The following is a 25,000-nucleotide window of genomic DNA, read 5'->3' on the forward strand; positions in this document are numbered from 1 at the left end:
GCCAATCTCAGGTAAGACCGTTTATTGCAGAATTATTCAAACAGGAATTAATTAAACAGAAATGTAAAGGTGTTTCATGACTTAAATGTGCAGGATGAAGAAACCCTCAACTTTTATGCAGAAAACATTATTTAAGTGTGTTTTTAATTAGATATATCTTATTCATAAGTTTTCATAAATGAGAGGTTTCTAAATGAACGCTCAGAGTTTCAGAGATACACTGATTGATTGATACATTGATTTGATACAATCAAGCGCGCGGAACACAATGTAACAAACTTCAAAGCAGCGATCATGCAAAACGTGTTGAAGTCCTAACGGACGACGAGATTAAACTGATTCTCTGATAACCATGTCTCATTAAACACTCACATGTTCTCGATCAAGTGTCTTTTAAATATCATCTATCTATGTCATTCAGACATTATATTGAGCATGACAAAATGCTTATGCAAACTCAAATAGTTGGGTAGTAACATGAAACTTCATGCATATTCAAATGCGAATGTTTATGAACTACAAATATGTTAAAAAAGAATTATTAAAAAATAAAGTTATTAGAATATCACCTAATATAAACTCTCATTCTTGCATAATACAATGCATAACAGATTATTAGTCAGTCAGCTTTTGAATAGTTTTTATATAGAACTTTTTTTATTCATAATTAATGCTTTTTCATATTTGTATCGACTTGAATGCAATATAACTGCTGATTTGTTGAGCATTTTATAATATTTGCAACATTTTATACTGTGAAAGTTAATGCAAACCTTTTTAATGCTTCATCTTCTGATTTAGATTTTTTCTCTTTAGCTCTCTTTATGCTCAACAATAGCATTTGCAAGCTCTTTTATAACTCATGAAGAGCATTTATCTCACATGCATCTCATAAAAATACTATGCATGTTCATTTTTCTTTTGAAATCTTTGATAAAGTGTTTTAATGTTGAGTTTTTATCCTGCTGCTCTCTCTCGTGCCGGTGGGCTGCTAAATGTCTCGTGAATTTCATGCTGGGAATAAATCACAGCTCTTCTTTAGACCCGAATGGAGTCGCTTCTGACTTCATGAGCCATGAATAAGGGGATTACTGCACGTAATCCATCATATCAAATATGATTACAGCAACTCAAAGAAAGTCAAGCCGCTGGATCAGTCTCACTCACGCTCTTCTGTCCCTGCAGGTGTGATGTGCTTCAGTGAGCTGTTCTTCATAAAGGAGCCTCGTGATGTGACGGCTCTGAGGAGGGACGCTGTGGTTCTGGACTGTCAGGCCCACGGCGAGGCTCCGATCCGCATCCGGTGGCTGAAGAACGCAGTGACTCTCACGGAGTCGGAGCGAGTTTATCTGCTCAACAACGGCTCTCTGTTCATCTCAGAGGTGGAGAGTCGAAAGGACAAATCAGATGAAGGGTTCTACCAGTGCCTTGCCCAGAACAAATATGGATCTATTCTCAGCCAGAAAGCCCGCTTGACTATCGCAAGTAAGTTGCTTTGCCTGTTTAGTTGCTGTTTAGTAGCTTGGGCCTGAATGTGCCCAGTCTGTGCCAGTGATGCTCAGATGTCCTCTGTGATTAAATCAACTGCAGCTCTATCATTGTACAGTGGATATGGATAGACATATGGATAGATAGATAGATAGATAGATAGATAGATAGATTGGATGGATGGCTGGAGAGAGACAGATAGATGATATATAGATAGATAGAGGGATGCATATACGGATGGATGGATGGATGGATGGATGAATGGATAGATAGAGGAATAGAGAGATAGATAGATAGATAGAGAGATAGATTGATAGATTAGATAGATGGATGGATGGATTAATGGATAGATAGAGGGATAGATAGATATAGATGGATGGATGGATGGATGGATGAATAGAGGGATAGATAGATATGGATGGATGGATGGATGGATGGATGGATGGATGGATGAATGGATAGATAGAGGGATGGATGGATAGATGGATGGATAAATGGATAGATGGATAGATAGATGGAGAGATAGACAGATAGATGATATATAGATAGATAGAGGGATGTATAGATGGATGAATGGATAGATAGAGAGATAGATAGATAGAGAGATCGATTGATAGATTAGATAGATAGATAGATTGATAGATGGATGGATGGATGAATGGATGGATGGATGAATGGATAGATAGAGGGATGGATGGATAGATGAATGGATGGATGAATGGATAGATGGATAGATGGATGTATGGATAGATGGATATATAGATGGATGGATGAATGGATAGATGGATAGATAGATGGATGGATGGATGGATAGATAGATGGATAGATGGATGAATGGATGGATGGATAGATAGATGGATGGATAGATAGATGGATAGATGGATGGATGGATGGATAGATAGATGGATAGATGGATGAATAGATAGATGGATGGATGGATGGATGGATGGATAGATAATTCTAATTCTTTATTAGATTGTCCATCACTTGACTATCACGAGTAAGTGTTTTGCCTGTTTAAGTGGCCCAGTATGTGCCCAGTACAGTATGTGCCCAGTACAGTATGTGCCCAGTATGTGCCCAGTCTGTGCCAGTGTTGCTCAGATGTCCTTTGTGATTAAATCATCAGACATGTAACACTTCCCGAATCATATTAGATTCAGCAAAAAGCTGAACCATTAAAACAATTTCTCATATAGCATCAGCTCTAATCGCAACTTTTATTTTGAAGTATATGTTTGTGTGTGTTTGCTGAATTCCTTCTCCGTACACACACACAGAGGAAGAGCAGTGTGATGGAGGAGTGTGTACTGAGCCGTTATGAGCCGACAGATTTACAGCTCACACACTGATGCTCCTCATCTTTACATCTGCACTCATGAGCGACACAACGGCAAGATCACACACTTTTGAGATGGATAGATAGATAGATAGAAGGATTGATGGAAGGATTGATAGAAGGATTGATGGATGGATGGATAGATAATAGATATTTGGATGGATGGATATGGATAGATAGATAGATAGATAGATAGATAGATAGATAGATAGATAGATAGATAGATAGATAGATAGATAGATAGATAGATATTTGGATGGATGGATATGGATAGATAGATAGATAGATAGATAGATAGATAGATAGATAGATAGATAGATAGATAGATAGATAGATATTTGGATGGATGGATATGGATAGATAGATAGATAGATAGATAGATAGATAGATAGATAGATAGATAGATAGATAGATAGATAGATAGATATTTGGATGGATAAACGGATAGATGGATGGATGGATGGATGGATCGATATATAGATAGAGGGATGGATTGATAGATAGATGGATGGATGGATAGATAGATAGATGGATGGATGGATAGATGGATGGATGGATATGGATAGATAGATAGATAGATAGATGATAGAAAGATAGATAGATATTTGGATGGATAAACAGATGGATAGAGGGATAGATAGATAGATAGATAGATAGATAGATAGATAGATAGATAGATAGACAGATGATAGATAGATGGATAGATAGATAGATAGATAGACAGATGATAGATAGATAGATAGATAGATAGATAGATAGATAGATAGATAGATAGATAGATAGATAGATAGATAGATAGATAGACAGACAAAAAAGTAATAAACATTCAATTCAGTAAAAATGTTTTATTAAATCATGTCAAATTCTTTATCAGATTGTAATCAGTGTGAAAAACAGGCAGAATGATCATTATGGGTTATTAATCGGCTGAGCTGATGGATGTGTGTGTGTGTGTGTGTGTGTGTGTGTGTGTGTGTGAGGCTCACGGCTGTGTGAGAATGTGTTCATTGGTGTGTAAATGAAGCCGGCAGGTTTGAGGTTCTCAGTTTGCGAAGGACGCTAGAGCTCTGGTGTTAAAGAGGGTATGACCCCTATTCACAGCGCCTGACCACAGCCATTGTGTGTGTGTGTGTGTGTGTGTGAGTGTGTGTGAGTGTGGAGATTTGGCTTTTAAAGGACCTCTCTCCTGGGGCCATGTGTCGGACAAAAGTGTGTCTCTTCTTCTCTCTCTGCATTCTCTCGTTCACAGCAGAACTTCAGCACGAGGGAAATGTTAGTGATTGTTCAGGAGTTTAACAGACCCTGATGATTAGACGAGTGTGTGTTTGGCTCTTCCATATCGTGAGACTTGTTTCCACTTATTTGTCAGATTTCTGGTATTGATTGAGATCCACTTCAGTCATCAACATGATCAAAATAACTCAAAGAACGAGCAAACTGTTTATGGATTATCTTTATACAAGCTGTAGTTGTTTTTATGATTTGTGTGTTTGTGTGTGTGTGTGTTTGCAGCATGTCTCATCAGCGAGTGCGAGCGCAGTGTTGATGTCTGTATGTTTGCAGGTGTGTGAGATCTGTAGTTCTCACACTCATCTAATGAGTCTCAGTGAGGGAACGGATGGGCGAGAGACACCGCGTATGTTACAGAGCGACCCACTTTACCCCGCTTCACCACAAGCTCATCTATACAGTGGGCTTTACAGGCAGAGGATTATGGGAATGGAGTAGTTTTGACTAACAGTGAAGAGTGTTTTACAGGCTGGTTTTAAAGGGGCATTTAGAGTCTTTATACAGACTCTCTAAAAACTCGTAAAGTTTGCAGGAACCTGGGAAACACCGTGAAGATGGACAACAGCTCCAGGGGGATTGTGGGGGATATCAGCTCGGCTCAATATGAGAATCTGCACACACAGAAATTGAGTTAAATATATGCCAACCTGGACAATATAACGAATATGCATGATATTTGCATTGATTTATCTGATTATATACAGTTAATCAACATTAATTATAGTACATATTAAAACACACACACACAAATATATGTACATGATACTTTATGCATTAAAACTTTATGCAACTTTAAGCATATATGTATAAAGAGAGATTTTTAGATGTTTTTCATGTATAAAATAATGAATTGTGCTGATTAATTTATTGCCTATTTTTTATTATTTAATGCATATTTTAATATGCATTCATATATTTGCATATTTTGCATATGCATACTTTAATATTTAGTATATTACATTTAATTTTGCAGGTTTTTTTCCTGCACAAACACACACACACACACACTAAAACCCAAATGCACTCCTGATTGATGTGATTGCAGGAGTGGAGCTGGTGGTCTCTCCGTGCGATTGCTTTCTGCTCCGCTAGTTTGCAGGATTGGTGAAAAGCTTTTTTCTCTCCGACTCCTTTTGTTCGTTTGCCCCCGACTGCCCCGGCCAAAGGAGGAGGTTTCTTTAGGGGCATTTGTGTGACAGATCGAGCTGCTCAGGACAGCTGGCGCTTTGCACCAATGTAAGGGCAATTATGCAAATGAGAGTGAAGTATGGAGGGTTTTAGTAAAGTTTGATCTCCGCTTAGTGTGTGTTGTTCCGGATGAGAAGCGAGAGTCCAGAGGTTGAGTGTGACTTTAGCACCGTTATGTGCTGATGGAGGCGACACACTTTCTGTTCATCATGCTTGTGTTTTTTGACACCACATGTTGGCAGATGTTGTGAACAGGTTTGTGCTTGTGTGTGTGTGTGTGAGTTTGTTCATGTTTGAGAGTGTGAGATTGATGGTTCCACATGTTGAGACCTTTTGCCCCGTGAGTTTCTACTCGCCTCCACCCAGAGAGTGACTATCACACACGTACTGAACGAGAACACACCTTCTATTGTGTTATATAAAGCTGATTATAATGACCAACCCAATCCCTACCACTAAAAGAAAATGATTTAGAAAAATAAATATGTTACATTAAATCATGTATTATAATTTTTTATGTGTGTGTATATACACACAGAGAGAATAGACATAATATAGTATTTCATACTATTTTTAACATTTTATTAATTAAAAAATATATATATTTAAATATATTAATTATAGTATTTAATTCAAATAATAAAAAATATATATTAAAAAATATTCTATATATAATAAATAATATATATATATAATTTATAAATGTATTTAATTCAAGTTAACCTTTTGAAATGTATATAAAGTGTGTGTGTGTATGTGTGTATATATATATATATATATATATATATATATATATATATATATATATATATATAATATTATATATTATATATACATTTAAAAAGATTAATTTGAATTAAATACATTTATAAAAAAATATATAAACATAATTACATATATATTGTATACAAATATATTATGCCCAAAATATAGCTAATGAATTCACAATTCAAAATTAAACCGATTTTCAGAGATTGTAGGATGTGTAGCTCTTAAATATTGCTCCTAAACACGGTAAAAGGTCTTAAACTGTGTAACTGAATGTAAAGACAGTGTAAAGAGTGTTTCTGAGGCTGTGAGGACGCGGGGTCAGCGCGGATGTCAGAGGTGGCCTTCTTCTGCAGTTTAAAATTAGAAACATGCCTGAGTTTGGTTGTTTTGAGGGCCAGAGTTGGAAACGGCCCCTCTCACTTGGTCCCCGAGGGCCTCTAATGTGTTCCTGGGGTTCCTGGAGTTGCCACAGGGACGTCAAAATTGTATTTTCTCTACGACTGGATGTCTGACTAGTTTGTGGATAATTTATATGTGACCCTGGATCACAAAACCAGTCATAAGTCGCACGGGTATATTTGTGGCAATAGCCAACAATACATTGTATGGGTCAAAATTATCAATTTTTCTTTTATGACAAAAATCATTAGGATATTAAGTAAAGATCATGTTCTATGAAGATATTTAGTAAATTTCCTACCGTAAATATATAAAACATTTATTTTTGTGAGTGAGTGCAGCACAATCGCCAACATAAATGAACAACTTTAAAGGAGATTTTCTCAATGTTTCGATTTTTTTTTTTAGGCCAAATATCGTCCTATCCTAACAAACCACACATCAATGGAAAGCTTATTTATTATTTATTCATAATTCAAAAAAATGACCCATGTGACTGGTTTTGTGGTCACATATTGCATTCAAGATATTGTAGTAGTCAGAATATCCATGGTGCTCTTAAAGTAGATTATGCCTACTATAGTTGATGATAAAAACAGCATATATTCTTTAAATGATGTTTTTGCTCAGTGATGCTTTCAAGCCTCTGAAATCGGTGATGGAGAGTCAAACCTGAAGCTTTTAAGCATTTGAGGAATTTCAGTGGGACAAAACCGCTTTAGTTCGCATCTGAAAGGTTTCCATGGTTTCCCTAAGTGGCGGTCGGGAAGGTCAAAGGTTGCTTTAAATTGCCCAGCAGGTTGTGTGCAGGGAAACGGCGCCAAGGAGCGAAATATTCCTGCTAATAACAGACAAAAACATGCCAACGTAGATCAGCTCATCTCTGTGGATATACACACACACACACACACACACACACACACACACACACACACACACACACACAGAAGCCCATCGCCTTCAGATCACCATAACTGACACATTCTAGTCCTAAGAGACTGAGGTTGTGTCCCAAGACATAGTGAGCTGCCTTGATGCCTACGTGGTCGACTCAAATTTCACAATTACACATTGTTTCAGTGCACCTTTACTGATGTTAATAATGTTTATAATATCTTGAAGTCTTCATGCCTTATATATTAGATTAGATATATATCATATATCAACATATATCAGATTAGAGCTGGGCAACAATATAGTTTACATTTTGCAATGAGACAAGCAATCAAACAGTTGAGATTTGCTATATAGTGTATATATATATATATATATATATATTTATAAAGAGCTGGGAGATAATATAGTTACATTTTGCGATAAAATAACAAAGTTTTTAGCACAAATTAAATATTGTATTTTATTTAAATGTACTAAATATTGTATTCTATTTAAATATATTGACATTTTTTATTTAAATATATTATTATTTTTTTAAATATATTAAATATTTTTATTTAAATATTACATTTTTGTATTTAAATGGGCTATATTAAATATTTTTAGTTAAATATATTACATATTTTAGCTAAATATATTAAATATCTTACTTAAATATATTAAATATTTTTAGTTAAATAGCACTCCTCGGAAGTGCATGCTCAGTTATATTGAATTATATGCATGATTATAACCAACACAATCACAATGCGTTATAGGATTGCATGCATCTGGGCAAATGCATGGCATTAATGTTTCTGTCTGCATCATGACGAGTGAGTTACTCTACATTTATTTGATCACAGATCATGCTCTCTGGTTGGCCGTTTGACCTGTGGCTCTTCAGCGGATCAGATAAGAGACACACACACAATAGCCGAGCTGTTTTCAGAGCTGGGGGGGGGGGGGAGATAAGGGTCTCGGGGAATTCAACAGCCTCCAGCTCGCTCTGAAACTGCCCAAGAGACTGAAAGGCTAAAGGCCACAGGGAGAGGTCCTGAGCCTGGCCTCTGATTGGCCGGAGAGGGGCTGATTCTGGCTCCTGATTGGCTGGAGGGGGTCATGTGGTCTGAGGCTCTAAGTCGCCTCCTGGCTGGACGAACCCTGATTGATCTGAAGCTTTTTGGGCTTTGCATTCTTCCCTTCTGTTCACAGACGAAGCATTCTTTGCCTCTGCTGTCATTTCTCTAAAGACAGAGTGAGAGGTGAGGTCAGGTCACGACACGGCAGGACACTGTTTGTTCACAGCCCTCGCTCGGCTCCTTGTGCATTATGCATCTGCTAATAAAACCTTAAAACATCTCAAATTACTTTGCATTAAAGATGAATAAATGGATTAACTGGCATCCTCCATTACAGCATTAAAACCTGTCAAAGTTGCATTTAAATGTGTTGGACTCTCTTCATTGGTCTCTGGAGAACAAGCGGAGACACTAACCTTTCAGTTTTACTCTGGGAATGAGGATGTTAAGTGATGTTTTACTCTGACAGAAACACTATAGTTTGAGAGTGTGTGTGTGTGTGTGTGTGTGTGTGTGTGTGTGTGTGTGTGTGTGTGTGTGTGTGTGTGTGTGTGTGTGTGTGTGTGTGTGTGTGTGTGTGTGTGTGTGTGTGTGTGTGTGTGTGTGTGTGTGTGTGTGTGTGTGTGTGTGTGTGTGTGTGTGTGTGTGTGTGTGTGTGTGTGTGTGTGTGTGTGTGTGTGTGTGTGTGTGTGTGTGTGTTGGTGGCATCTCTTACCTGCACTAAAAGATCTTTTAAGGGCTCTTGGTAATGATCCGCTTTCAGAAAACACTAACACACTCGTATTGCTTTACCATCACTGACAGTCACACACTGAAACAGACAGAATAACACACACAGGGTGAAAGTTTCATCCCTGACTGCACGTGTTTTATTTTAATGTCAGTCTGAATAGCGATTAGAAGAATATAGCAGAATGTGAAAAAAAATGTTTGGGTCACACTGCGAAGAGCCAAAATTACATTTTTATTTATGTTCTGAGTCACTTTAATGTGGAAATAGATACAAATTATTTGTATTTTTCCCCTTTGATTTCAGTGAGAGTCGTATAATGAGATTTTGACAGTACATTTAACTCTCATTCATCATCAATGCATGGTCCATTTAACCTAGGCATGAAAAATCAATTTATGAAATGATTTATGATCCGCGTATGACTTCATGTCTTGTATGAATCACAGCACAATGGGGGTATTAATACAAGTTAAATTTAGTTCAAATGTAAAAAATAAGTTATGTTAGTGCATAAGTTTAAAAAAGTGACAGAAAAGACATTTATAATGTTACAAAAAGATTTCTATTTATCGTTTCTAACTTTTTATACTTCAAAAAATCCTGAGAAAAGTATCAAAGTTTCCACAACAATATGAAGCGGTACGACTTGTTTTCAACACTGATAATAATCATAAATGTTTCTTGAGCATCAAATCCTCATATTATAATGATTTCTGAAGGATCATGTGACACTGAAGACTGGAGTAATGATGCTGAAAATGCAGCTTTGATCACAGGAATAAATTACACTTTACTAGATATTCACATAGAAAACTGATATTTTAAATTGTAAAAATATTTCATATTTTTTTCTGTATTTTTGATCAAATAAAAGCAGACTTGATGAGCAGAAGAGACTTCTTTCAAAAACATAAAATCTGACCGACCTCAAACTTTTGAACGGCGGTGTAGATTTAATGATATTGCATGCAATTTGCTGATGATGTTATGAACATAATTCCTGCTCGTATTGAACAATTCAATGCCGGTCATACCAAAGAAAATAATATTTGTCTTCATAATCTGATGCTTGCGCTCCAACTTTCCTTTCAGCTGATGTCACAAACACCACTTAAACTCAACCAATCAGTGCAGATCAGTCGTCCTCATTAGACTGCATACTATCAATCACGCAGAAATATGGGTGATGAATACGGTTTCATGCTGAGAGTTTTAAATAAATTGCATAAAATGTATCATACAGAAGTAGTTCAGAAGTGCTTGTAAAGCTGTTTCTCTCTCAGTGAAAAGTTGACACGACACTGACACAGATCGACTCTGAAGCGGAAGTGTCCTCTTCTAATGTTGCTGTGTTGTGCTAGTGGATCCTCACAGGTTCATGTTTGGTGGCCTGAGATGCCTAAGCAGGGATGAGCTTACTGCCGGTCAGGATTTGATGAGGTCAAAGGTGAGAGGTCAGGTCAGTGTTAGGGCCAGACTCACAGATCTTCTATAATGCTGCAGGCGGCTCTTTTCCCCTCGCGGCTGCATGGCAGAACACAAACTATTGAGAAGTAGAAACTAGGGCTGCACAATATATCGAAATTATCAAAATATTGCAAATGTGTATATCACGATATGCATATCGTAACAGCTTGCAATAACTGGGGTCATGAACAAAAGACAAAGAGAAAATCACTCGCTGCTCTTGGCTGAATAACTTTTGTGGCTTTAATAAGAATAAGTATATATTTCATTCATACAGTGAAAACTAAGCAGAGTTTCATTTTTACATTTGATTAATAATTTTCTGTTGTTAATTAAACCTAATGTAGGATAACCTGAACCCCGTGTTTTACACTGATGTTAAAATAACACTTCTTATACTACAGTAAAACACTGATGTTCACTTTCAGAAGCTGTGGGAAGTTTTCTTGTCACAAAAGGAATGTGAAACACGCATGTAGGTTATATAATTTTAAATATATTTTAAAGATAATTTAAGTTTATTTTACACACTTTAAGCATTATCGTATCGCATATCGAATATCGCATTATTTGAGTTATTGCATATCGCAATTTTCTTCAATGTCGTGCAGCCCTATTAGAAACAAAAGATTAAGATCGTTGCTCTAAAGTTTGCTATTTTTGCTGACACGGAACAGTGTTTTATTACATGTTTTTAGCATGTTTTTACTACTGTGAGGATGCTGACGGGTTTAAACACGTCTCTGTCGAACAGATCTGTAAATAGCTGATCAATATGAGCATGTCCAGGATTATAATCACAGCACACCGAACGCTTTTGACTCGTACACTGTCGTCTGAAAGGGATAGTTCATCCGAAAACAGTCTTTCTTCTGCACAACACAGATTTAGTTTTTTTGTCAGTACAATGAAAGTCAATGTGGTCCAATCTGTTATAGTGAACTAGCTTTAAAATGTCATATTTTTATTTTATTAGGGGTTCAAGCATGAAATGCTGAAACCCTATTGTAATTGTAAGGATTCGTAAAACGCATCGTGCAGGACAAACCGTAAGGCCTAGAGACGTGAAACCTGGCCAGATGGTAGGCCTCAATTTGGGGACAACCTATCAGAGTATGACCCCGATTGGCCCATAGGTGGCGCTGCAGCGACCAAAAGTACAAAATCGCCCATAACTCTTAGACCGTTTGTCCTAGACTCAAGTGTCTTACACCACTACACGGACAAAATGGCTATCTCCAATTTCGATTTAGGCAGGAACATTTTTCTGCCATGTCAAATTTTGCCCAAAACCTACTTTTGCGAACTAGTCCCTGGTTTTTGGCCCGATTGGAACCAGACCAGTCTAGGACAATTCTCTGGACTCTCTAGATCAATAATTATCAAAAAAAAGTTGAACTTTTGCATGTAAATGGCTGTAATAGGGTCATTTAGAAAAGGGGCGTGGCAAAATACACTAAAAAGCCTTTAAATCCTAAATGAAAGCTCAGAACTTCACAAAAATTGGTGAGCATATGTGACATAACGTCATTAACAAGCATGCCAAATGTTATGGAGATCGGACGATAGGTGGAGCTATAACTGTTAAAAAGCTTTAAAACCATGTATTTCCTATGGTACATTGCCTGTATTGGCTGTAAATGGTCTTTTCCATCTATGATGTCAGTGGTTACATGCTTGCTAAATAAATCTTAATAACTTTTGATGCTTTTGTGCTTAAAGGCCTTCAAGGCCTTAACTGCTTGAACCCCGATAAATGCTGCTTGCAGCTTTAATTTCATTTGAATTGTTAGTAATTTTGTCTTTTTTTTTTTTTAATAGGTGTCATTTAATATTCATTTCCATTTAGTCATTTTAGTAAACTTATTTAATTGATTTGCCAAGGCAACATTTCTATTTTTTTAAGGGGTTAGGGTTATATCTAATACTAATTATCTAAATTTATTTCAATATCTAATAATTTATTTTAGTTTTATTTCAGTTAACTGAAATGTTTTTAATAGTTTTAGTGTTAGTTAATGAAAGTAATAACCCTGTGTCCAGTGTTTATGTTCCACAGACACTTTATTCAAAGCAACTTACATTTCTATCTATATATATATATATATATATATATATATATATATATATATATATATATATATATATATATATTTTAAATTTTATTCCATGCATTCAAATACTAGGCTATACACTGTACATATTTTGCATGTGGAATTAGTTCCCTTTAAAAAAGTAATGATAATAATACCATGGTACAGTGATGCATCAGATGCATGTTATACCATATTCATATACTGTAGTATTTAATGCTACTTCTTTTCTGAACTACTTACCATATCCAACCATTTGTTGATGTTGGTTATATGAATGTTAAATTAAACAATATTAGTTAGCACACACACATAGTGTAGTTTGATTGACATTCTTGAGCTGTCAATCAACTCCAGAATAAGATGTTTATTAATAAACCGTCTGTATGTTCTGTGAGGCCGAAGCATCTGCAGTTTTACATCTGTAATGACGACTTCCTGTCAGTGATAGGATCGATCTTCTTATCCGAGTCTTACTTAATCTTTGTACCACAACTCTGGTTTTATTATCATCTCTCCATCCTAACATGAGATTTATACTGAGGTCTGTATGTATAGCAGAGCTTCATTGATTCCTGTTAACTAATCATTGACCCGAGGCTTCTTCAGGGGTTGGGGGGGGGGGTCGTGATGGGGGATGATCTTTATGGCTTTTGGGGGTTTTATGGTTGTCCGCTCGAGAAGGTCAGGCCTGGACCGCAGCAGCGAAGTAAAGGCCTCATTGAAGACACACGTTAAACAAACATAATGCTTTTCAATCATAAAACAGGCCGTTTACGGTGAGCTGTGTTTGCTTGACTGGTGTATTGTGTTTGCTTTTACTGATTATTATCACTCTGGAAGCAAGAAAAGTCTTTTAAAAGGGGTAGTTTCATCATTTACTCAATTTTATTAACACACCTTCTTTTATTTCTTCTTTTTTTTTACATCATGTCATTTATGATAGTCTCTTTTTTGTTTTAAAACTGCTTTGAAATGTATTGCTCTACCATCACACATATCTTTACATGAACATTTTCTAATGTTTTGTTAGAGAGAAAGCAAAGGTAACAAGCAAAAGGGTCCGTGTTTAGAGAGTAACAAACACACACATAGAAGTGTTACCAAAAGGTGTGTGTGTTATGCTAACGTGAGGTGTTTGCTGGTATTGTTTATCTAAAGCTTTTGGTTTAGTTTGACTCATTCATCTCCACTGACAGTGAGAGCATGCGTACCAGATCGTCTTACAACCAAACCAAGCCTCTCTCACTCGTTCGATTTTGTTTATCTCTCATATCTCATTGGCATTTGAACAATGTTCAGATTTGCCATTAAAGCAAGAGATTATCCATTCACAGCTCAATAAGTGACTATTGATAATATTGTTAGAATCTGTAGGAGTTGACCGTTATGTAGATGATGATTTTATGTTGTTGTCTTTCTGCAGGTTTATCGACCTTCACTCAGCAGCCGTCATCAATCATGGTTATGGACGGATCCGTCGCACGATTCGCCTGTAAAATCACTGCCACGCCCCCACCAATCATCACCTGGGAGTTTAACAGAGTCACTTTACCACTGGCCACTGAAAGGTAAAGCTCCGCCCACTTGCTAGAGGGAGGAGGGGCTTAGTGGACCACTTACACTTTTCTTTAAAGTCCCCATGAAATCAAAAGTGTTTTGCGTTTAGTATGAATATGTTAGTCTACCTGTTATCTATTAGCTAGTGTGCTCCAAAACAATGACAAAATTCGCATTTAGAAGAAACAAGCATTCAAAGCTCTCTCACTTCCGCCAATATGAATCAATGAAGTGCACATCACTCGCACTTCAGCTTCTCATCAGATTTTTTTGTCCAATCAAATGCTCTCTAAAATCTGAAGCTCCGCCCCCTACATTATAAATAGATACTGAAGCTGTGGCTGAAATCAGTCACTTTTCACACATTTACTATTTTCTACATGGTGAGTGAGACATAGTGCACTATTTAGGGGATAGGGAACGATTCAAACAGTGTAAATATGCTTTCCATTGGGGCGAATGAAGTCTGGTTTCACGTTAGTGTCACGCGAACCGCTTCAGCTCCGGTCCAGAGACACGACAGCACAGAGCGGATCATGTGATCGAGACGCGCTGACCAGGAAACGTATCGGACCCGTTTGAATTCTGCACAGAATGCTGTATTTTAGAGCGATATGGAGGAGATTAGGAGGAGAAACGGTTAGAGATTATGAGGAAATGGCGGCTTTAACGAGCTCAACGGCTCTGGCCATTAAACGAAACGCTATTGGCTATTTTAAAAAAGGGGAGGAGCTGCTTGATATGCCCCGCCCTCTCTTCCTGTTTCAGTGGCAGTGACGTGTTTCAAGGCACTTCAGTGGGCCTTTAATTTGGCTTATTCTAATATACATTGTATTCTTGTTCCACCATTATTTTACTTATTTTATTAATGCATGTTCTTGTGGTTAATTAATTGTGATTAATTCATTTGTGCATGTTATTCAAAAAAAAGAAAAGAGTTTCAGCATAAAATCCACTTGATTCTGCCTGATGGTTTTTATGTGAATGTTTGCATGTCTCTAGAATCACAGTGCTTCCCAGCGGCGTTTTACAAATTCAGGGAGTTGAACAGACGGATGCTGGGAGTTACCGCTGTGTGGCGACTAACATCGCCAGCCGACGCAGGAGCGCCGACGCCACGCTAACCGTCACCGCAGGTTCGAGACACACCCAAACACGCAGCTCACGAAAGTGTGTTTCTGCACAGGGAGTTTATACAGTCAAAGCTAAATCATTCAGACACCTTCAACATTTCTCATTATCACAGTTTATTCGCAATATGGTAATAAAATGACAAGAACGCAGTTGATATTTCACTGGTTTTGTCCATCCTTCTGCTAGACTGTCTTGAATATGTGTTGAATATCTGTCAGCTGTTAAATTTAACTACAACTAATACCAATTTAGCTCAACAAATTACCAAGCAATGCTTCATTTTGTTCAGTCTGTGGTGTGAAAAGGTCGCATTAGCAATTAAAGAAAAAACACATGGTCGGGTCAAAGTGTCTGAATAATTTTTGGCCCCAAATTTGTATAAATGTTTCTGGTAGTCACTAAATGAAGACTTTTTAGGTATAATGTGTCTCAGTTTACTTTATTTTGCTCTCCTCACTTACATAAATGAACTGTAGTGTCCTGCACACACTAGTAAAAAAAACAAACAAAATAATATCTGGTGTCTGAATCATTTTTGGTTTGACTGTATATTTACATATATTTCATCTTTTGACTTCTCAACAGCTCCATCTCCCAGAGTTCCTCAAAGGCCTCGAATCATTGCGGGCCCGCAGAATCTGACCGTGGCGGTTCACCGTTTGGCTCTGCTGGAGTGTTTGGCGACTGGACATCCCCGTCCGCTGATCTCATGGAGTCGGGCCGACCATAAATCCATTGATGTTCACAAAACGAAGGTTCTTGGCAATGGAAACCTGCTCATATCTGACGTGAAACCCCAACACGCGGGAATCTACTTTTGCCGAGCGACTACGCCTGGAACCAGAAACTACACGATTGCAGCCGCGAATATAACTGTGCTAGGTGAACAATCGTCATAGTGGACATGTTCTGTTTGCTTTATGGCCTTCTTAATACTTGAAGAAAAAGATTTGGTGTACTCTACTAGTCAAAAGATTTTTTAACATTGTTAATCTGTTCTGCTCATCAAGGCTGCATTTATTTGATCAAAAATACAGTAAAAACAGTGAAATATATTCACATAGAAAATTGTAAATTGTAATAAAATGTCAAATTATAATTTATTCCTGTGATCAAAGCTGAATTTTCAGCATCATTACTCCAGTCTTCAGTGTCACATGATCCTTCAGAAATCACTCTAATATGATGATTTGATGCTCGAGAAACATTTATGAATATTATCAATGTTAAAAAAAGATTATTATCTTATATTATACACTCACCTAAAGGATTATTAGGAACACCTGTTCAATTTCTCATTAATGCAATTATCTAATCAACCAATCACATGGCAGTTGCTTCAACTGGAAAAATGTTGCCTGGTCTGATGAGTCTCGATTTCTGTTGAGACATTCAGATGGTAGAGTCCGAATTTGGCGTAAACAGAATGAGAACATGGATCCATCATGCCTTGTTACCACTGTGCAGGCTGGTGGTGGTGGTGTAATGGTGTGGGGGATGTTTTCTTGGCACACTTTAGGCCCCTTAGTGCCAATTGGGCATCGTTTAAATGCCACGGCCTACCTGAGCATTGTGTCTGACCATGTCCATCCCTTTATGACCACCATGTACCCATCCTCTGATGGCTACTTCCAGCAGGATAATGCACCATGTCACAAAGCTCGAATCATTTCAAATTGGTTTCTTGAACATGACATTGAGTTCACTGTACTAAAATGGCCCCCACAGTCACCAGATCTCAACCCAATAGAGCATCTTTGGGATGTGGTGGAACGGGAGCTTCGTGCCCTGGATGTGCATCCCACAAATCTCCATCAACTGCAAGGTGCTATCCTATCAATATGGGCCAACATTTCTAAAGAATGCTTTCAGCACCTTGTTGAATCAATGTCACGTAGAATTAAGGCAGTTCTGAAGGCGAAAGGGGGTCAAACACAGTATTAGTATGGTGTTCCTAATAATCCTTTAGGTGAGTGTATGTTTTTTTTTTACATTGATAATAAGAACCATTATTATAAATTGACTATGCAACAATTAAGCATATTAAAAGGATTTCTGATAGATCATTTGACACTAAAAACTTATGATGCTGAAAATCTAATAATATTTAACAATATTACTGTTTTTACTAGTGATGTGTGCAACGACTAATTTGCACACAAAAAAATGCAAACAACTAGTATTTCCAAGTCGACTAGCATCAGCAGTATCTTTTTAATCAACTAGTCAATAGTCACACATCCCTAGTTTTTACAATATTTTAATCACATAAATGCAGCCTTGGTGAGCATGAGAGACTTCTTTCAAAAACATAAATTGTAATTATTCCAATTATTCTTGCTGGTGTAGATTTCACAAATAAATTTCTGTGCTTTTATGTTTGTGCAGCGCCTCCATCTCTCGTGGAGTGGCCGGAAAGCGTGACCCGACCCAGAGCCGGCACCGCCCGCTTTGTGTGTGTGGCGGAGGGATTTCCCACACCTCAGATCACATGGCTGAAGAACGGTGAACCCGTTCACTCAAACGGACGCATCAAGATGTACAACAGGTACTGCATGTGAAAAACATCTGTGCGCAATCAGGACATTCAGGACATGCATGGGTAGAAACAATAAATGTGTTTTATTTTGTGTGCTGGGCAACGATTAATCGCGATTAATCACATCCAAATAATTTACATAATATATGTGTGTGTATTGTGTATAATTATTTTGTATATATAAATACACACACATGCATGTATACATTTCCAAAATATTTGCATGTATATACTGTATATATATTTAATAACAAAGTTTTTTGTTATTATATAAAACACACATTCCCCTGAATTCTCATTACTCTCATGCATCCTGATGTTTTAGTTTTGTTAATTGTAGCTTTCATTATTTTCCATGGTGAGTCTCATACTTAATAATGTAATGTATTTTTTTTTCAATCGATTTGTTTTTAATATATGTTTTAATAAGCGTAAATTAACGGTAGTGCAACAAAAAATGACTAAATATTAAATATATATTTTTATGCGTTAATGTAATGTGAATTTGGGATTAAAATGTGCAAAAAATGTTACTGGTCTCAGTAAGAATCGTTTTCTTTATGCAAAAATTATTATTTTATTTTTTTTACTTTAGATGTTGGGGTGCAACAGGATTTGTGAGATGTCAATATATCAACATCTTAAGGCACACAGTGTATAAACAAAAATGTTTCATCATTGTGTTTTTAAATATAAACATTTTAAATATAAATAACAAATTCTTCTTAAATATATACATGCATGTGTGTGTATTTATATATACAAAATAATTATACATAGTAAACACACATACTGTATATTATGTAAACACAAACTTTTATTTTGGATGCAATTAATCGTTGCCCAGCACTTGTTTTTTTTCTTAATCGTTCGACACGCCTCACAACAACTCTGAATTATATCATGTCTTAAAGTAAATGTGGACACTTTCTGAAACATTTGTGCACATTGCATTTGTTTCTATTTGACTTATCAGGAATTTGAGTTGAGGTATACGTGTTGAGCTCAACCTGACGCCCAAGCAGGGTTTAGGCCGCTGACGTTGCCCAGGGCTTGAATTGGCTCATTTGTCCGCTGGAAACTCTGTCCTGCTGAAATATTCATCTTCTGGTTTCTTCTGTGGAACAAGAGAGGGTTAATTATTCAGTGCTCTGCTAATGGTGTTTGAGCTGATTTTCTCTTTGATTTTCCTCTAATTTGTTTTCCTGTCTAGGTTTGTTATTGGATCCTGAAAGCAAACGGGGAGAGGGAGTGATTAGGACTAGTGCTATTGACGTGCTCATATCCACGTCAACATGCTCATGTTAAACATGCATGTTAAATATATGTGTGTCTGGTTTTATTCTCAGTTCTTGCATCTACAAAAATAAAAATGTATGAGGTAGTAAAATGTGCTTAATTTTTATGAAGATATGCACACACAAAAATTACCAGCCCTAAAAAGATACTAATGTAATATAATATAACGTGATATAATTTTCCTTATTAAATGAAGAAAATTAAGTTTTATGAAGATATGCAAAAATTTTACCAGCCCTACTAAGATTCTAATAATGTAATATAATATACTATAAAACTATTAATTTTCCCTAAATTATTATTTTAAATAAAATAAAAACACACATTTCCCACAACATTCACAGTAATGAGGTAGTAAAATGTGAGGGGGTAAAATACAAAAAATTCTCTAATAAGACTCTAATAATGAGATTCTAATAATAATATAATAGAATAATTTTTCTTATGTTGTTATATTATATGACGGAAATTAAACACATATTCCCCTGAATTCTCATTACTCTCATGCATCCTGATGTTTTAGTTTTGTTAATTGTAGCTTTCATTATTTTCCATGGTGAGTCTCATACTTAATAATGTAATGTCATTTTTTTTCAATAGATTTTTTTTTTTAAATATATGTTTAAATTAGCGTAAATTAACAGTAGTGTAACAAATACTACTAAATATTAAATATATTTTTTATGCATTGTGAATTTGGGGTAAAATGTGCTTAGTTTTCATGAAAATTTTTTTTTTTTTTTTTACTGGTCTCAGTAAGAATAATTTTCTTAATGCAAAAATTATTGTTTTTTTGCTTTAGATGTTGGGGTGCAACAGGATTTGTGAGATGTCAATATATCAACATCCTAAGACACACAGTATATAAACAACATTTTTCCCTCATTGTGTTTTCACAGTAAACTAGTGATAAACCAGATTATTCCGGAAGATGACGGCATCTACCAGTGTGAGGCGGAGAACGAGCAGGGTTCAGTTCTGGCCATGGCTCGTCTGATCGTAGTGATGTCGGACAACCGGCCGAGCGCGCCCAGGAACATCCGTGCCGACACCGTGTCCAGCTCCGCCATCCTGCTGGCCTGGGAGAGACCCGTGTACAACTCGGACAAAGTCATCGCCTACTCTGTGCACTACATGAAGGCAGAAGGTGAGTGTCTCAGAGATAAACAGAGGAACGTGGAGCGGCCGGCGGTGAAAATAATGTTGACATGCTCATTTCCATCTCTGCAAAATATATGCGTCTAGTTTTATTTCAGCTCCTACATTTACAAATATTCATGTTACTAAATTTTTTTTTTATATAATATAATATAATATAATATAATATAATATAATATAATATAATATAATATAATATAATATAATATAATAATACATTTTTTCCTTAAATTATTATTTTAAATAAAGCACATTTTCCCACAAATGCAAATCCATAAATGAGAATTTGATTGAAAAAATATTGCTTCGTTTTTATAGATATCATACAAAAAATGTTACAGACTCTAATAATTATTATATTATATTATATTATATTATATTATATTATATTATATTATATTATATTATATTATATTATATTATATATAAAGAAAATAATTTAAAAACACTCTTTCTCCTAAATTCTCATTACTGTAATGAATCCTGATGTGTTTTAGTTTAGTTTGTGGTAGTTTTCATTTCTCTCTATGGTGAGTCTCATTCAATTCTTTATAATGCAGTATGATTTTTATTCAGTCGATTTGTTATATTTCATATATTTAAATGAGCCTAAATCGAAGGCAGTGCAACATTCCAGTAATGAGAATTCAGGAGTAAAATGTGCTTAACTGTTTATGAAAATAGGAGCCCAATTAATTCAGAAATGCTCTCTCTCCATTCAAGACAGTTGCAAAAGTCACTTTTGGACAGACATGCTTGCAATTTAAATGCATTGGCAGTCTTTTCGATTTTGAGAAAGACGTCCAAATAAAAGACCTGCATGCCTGTGTGGAGATAAGCAAGAGAAAACAATGAGATGTCCAACAGGAACTGTTCTGACAAGTGTGAAACCCTTATTAGGGATTTTGCCGGTTGCACTTGGACTTCCAGAATTCCAGGCTATTATTGGGAGAAGAATAGCTGTGGAGAAAGAATACATGCTGCATCTGCTTTGGAGGGCAAAAAGCATCGGAAGTGATTGAAAGGGGTGCAAAAGAGGGCTAATTATCCCGAGTGTTGGAGTGTCTTAATCTAACCCTGAAGAGGCTTTCGGGGGTTTGTCTCTGTGCGTCAGAGTCAAAGTCTTCAGTGTGGCCATTCAGCGCCGGAACAAGCTCTTTTCTGTTGACTGTCGAGTATCTTGTTTATTGGGTCAGAAATTCAGTTGGGGACTCAATGCTGCAGAGTGTCTCTTTTATTTGAGCATTTTAATGTGGGCTAATTAAAGTGTTATCAGGTGCAGTGGACCTGTGGGAAAACCAGCAGGTGGAATTCTCCTTGATAAAGCGGTTCATTAAAAGAAGGCAAGGCTGTGTTGATTGAGTTGACATGTTTCCTTTTAAATCGGCCCTGGTTTTTGAATAGCCACAAAGATTTCATGCATTTACATTTTATGAAGTGTGAGAAGCACACTAACTCTGGGTAGTTTAGTATCTGTGCATTATTAGTTTGAATTTAGTGCTTAAAGTCCCCCTGTGGTGAAAATCAAGCACTGTTTTTAATATGATTTAAGACTAACCATGTACAAATTCATAAGAATTTTCTCCTTAAAACTGCAGTGAACCAAAGAAAGTATTTAAAAAACGCGGTTTGAAATCGCTGGTGTTTCTGACGTTACAAACTACAAACTTGTAACCAATCAGATCAACGTGTGATCGTCAACGAGTGGATCGCTGAGCTGAGTGAGTGAGTGGAGGCGGGGCTCATTTGAATATTCATAGAACTGCGTATACTAAATGAGACGAGGGTGTAGCTATTTACAAGCTATTTTAAGGCATGAAGAAAATAAAAACTTTTGTGATCAAAGACGAGTTTTAATGGATAAAACTATTGACTACAGCATTTGGCAGATGGTTTGATCCAAAGCGACTTGCATTGCATTCAAGGCATGCATTTGATCAGTTCATGCATTCCCTGAGAATCGACTGTGTCATGCTTTCCAGTTTCCACAGATTGTGAAACATTCAGGCTTGTCGTGTCTCAACAGGTCTAAATAACGAAGAGTACCAGATTGTTATCGGTAACGATACCACCCGCTACATCATTGATGACCTGGAGTCCGGGCGAAACTACACCTTTTACATCGTGGCGTACATGCCCATGGGTGCCAGTCGCATGTCGGACCACGTCATGCAGCGCACGTTCGAGGACGGTGAGTAGGGGATGAGAATCAGACATGCAAAAGTTGTGTTAAGACTTTTGCCTCTGAAGATACAAACCTGAATAAAAGCACAGTCATGATTGGTTAATCCTCTTCAATGACTGTTCAGAAACGGTTTGTCTTCCTCTCACACAGGAGAGTTTCTTAAACACTGTTTTTATTTTATTTTTTTTACTGCTAATCCACTTTATTTAGGAATGAGCTGAGTGAGCTTGTTTATTTGCCTTTAAAAACATGCAACATTCACTGTATGCATTATATAGATCCACTCATAATGCTAGTCAAGGTCTCTTGTACCGAAACAGTTGGTTAGCATGACCATTTTCTATATGTAAATGTCACCCTGGACCACAAAACGAGTCACAAGGGTCAATTTCTGCATCTGAAAGCTGAATAAATAAGCTTTCCATTGATGTGTGGTTTGTTATGATAGGACAATATTTGGCTGAGATACAACTATTGAAAATCTGGAATCTGAGGGTGCAAAAAAAATCTAAACATTGAGAAAATCTCCTTTAAAGTTGTGCATTTATGTTCACGATTGTGCTGCATTCACTCACAAAAATAAATGCTTTATATATTTACGGTAGGAAATTTACAAAATATCCTCATGGAACATGATCTTTACTTAATATCCTAATGATTTTTGCCATAAAAGAAAAATCGATCATTTTGACCCATACAATGCATTGTTGGCTATTGCCACAAATATACCCGTGCGACTCGAGACTGGTTTTGTGGTCCAGGGTCACAAATTTAGTCTGTTATGATTGTCTAACCTCTAATGCTTTTTATGGGTTTATCTTCTGTATTTCATTAAGCTAATTTTACTTCTCTCTGTCCGTCTCAGTTCCCTTGCGTGCTCCTGAGTTGAGCCTCACCAGCCGCAGTCCCACCGATATTCAGGTGTCGTGGCAGCCTCTGTCTCATAAGCTGAGTCGCGGTCGTGTTTCTGCGTACCGACTCTCGTACAGGACCAGCACAGATGAGGCGCTAACACAACTGGAGCTCTCGGGACACAAAACCCATCACCTTCTGGAGGGTCTTCAGCCCGACACTACATACCTGCTGCGTGTGGCTGCGGCGACCGGTGTGGGCTGGGGAGAACCATCGGCCTGGACCTCACACAGGACACCCAAGACCTCCAGCACCAAAGGTGGAACATCAGTCTGAATATATATTTATATGGGGTGTAACGGTTCAAATTACTCACGATTCGTTCTGTCAGGACCACTATCGTCAAATACGATTGATAGTTAGCGTACAGTTTGGATTGGCGGTAGCCTAGCATGATTAAGAGCAGGAGAGCAGCAATAACCCCCCTTAGGGTGAACAGAACAGAACCAACATGAATGTATTGCAGATATCATTAATTCAATGTTTTAATGTACAACATATTTCGAGAATTTAGTCTGATTCAAAGGGGAATCACAATGCCAAATCCTGACTGGACAGGAGGAGCTGGGGAGGGAGGAGGGTAATTCACTCCTGAGAAACGCGATAGCTGTTGATAATACTGATATATATGTATACAGTGATGGGCGTCATATTCCTATAGGTAGATGTTTATCAGCTGAGAGTCACTGATGCGAGCTTGACTAACGTGACCTGCCAGAACTGACGCTACACTTGATGTTTGTATCACGGTTTTAGGTTCACGGTTTTGATACGGTTCGGTATGTGCTAGGTTCAGGGAAAAAAGGGCTACTGTCAAATAAAAATAAAGGAAATAAGAACAAATAATCAAACTATAAGCAACAGCACAAATAAATGCAATAGAGCAAAGATACAAATAAAATAAACTGCTTTTCAGGTTTTTCGGGTAGGCCTAACATTAGTTTTCAGCTACAGAATTTGAGTAAATTAAACAAATGTAAAATAGCATTGCATATTTGACTTTATATTAAAGATTAATCCTTATTAAAGTTACAAAAGTTATTCAATCAAGAGCAGTAAGTGATTTCATGAAAAACACAGACAGCAAGTTTATTAGGCTGTTGTTACTTTACGACTTAATGCACGGATCCAATACACTGATACTGACACACATGCGTTATCTTTCTCGACTGTTTACGTTCTCTTAAGGCATAACTGACTGTGTCTGCTAGGATACTCACCAAGACGGGTGTGTTGACGACATTTTTGTGTGAATTTTTCGGTTCAAGCACAAGACCTGAAAGAGAACTCAATATTGCTGTCTGAGACGAGTGCACACACAAATCTTCTTACTGCTCTATCTATCTATCTATCCATCTATCCATCTATCCATCTATCCATCTATCTATCTATCTATCTATCTATCTATCTATCTATCTATCTATCTATCTATCTATCTATCTATCTATCTATCTATCTATCTATCTATCGATAAATCTTCTGCTATA

The 25,000-nt window shown here is 36.8% G+C and overlaps 2 protein-coding genes across 3 annotated transcripts in view; both read left to right on the top strand.

The window, feature by feature from the left end:
- The window catches only part of dnaaf4 (dynein axonemal assembly factor 4), a 503,354-nt gene that overhangs the window by 442,248 nt on the left and 36,106 nt on the right, over positions 1-25,000 (top strand). The gene's annotated exons all lie outside the window — the stretch shown is intronic.
- The window catches only part of prtga (protogenin homolog a (Gallus gallus)), a 44,386-nt gene that overhangs the window by 124 nt on the left and 19,262 nt on the right, over positions 1-25,000 (top strand). The window contains exons 1-9 of one of the 2 annotated variants that reach the window (XM_079874113.1): positions 1-11; positions 1,186-1,485; positions 14,153-14,297; positions 15,289-15,422; positions 16,006-16,302; positions 17,809-17,968; positions 20,158-20,405; positions 22,443-22,607; positions 23,467-23,772. The exon at positions 1-11 is cut by the window's left edge and continues 124 nt beyond it. In XM_079874113.1, coding sequence (XP_079730239.1) covers positions 1-11; positions 1,186-1,485; positions 14,153-14,297; positions 15,289-15,422; positions 16,006-16,302; positions 17,809-17,968; positions 20,158-20,405; positions 22,443-22,607; positions 23,467-23,772 — 1,766 coding nt within the window. Of the gene's footprint in view, positions 12-1,185; positions 1,486-13,198; positions 13,271-14,152; positions 14,298-15,288; positions 15,423-16,005; positions 16,303-17,808; positions 17,969-20,157; positions 20,406-22,442; positions 22,608-23,466; positions 23,773-25,000 lie in introns of those variants that run through there. The other variant, XM_079874114.1, reaches the window with a different exon arrangement.

This window comes from Squalius cephalus (assembly GCF_949319135.1).
Source record: "Squalius cephalus genome assembly, chromosome: 6".
Taxonomy (NCBI): domain Eukaryota; kingdom Metazoa; phylum Chordata; class Actinopteri; order Cypriniformes; family Leuciscidae; genus Squalius; species Squalius cephalus.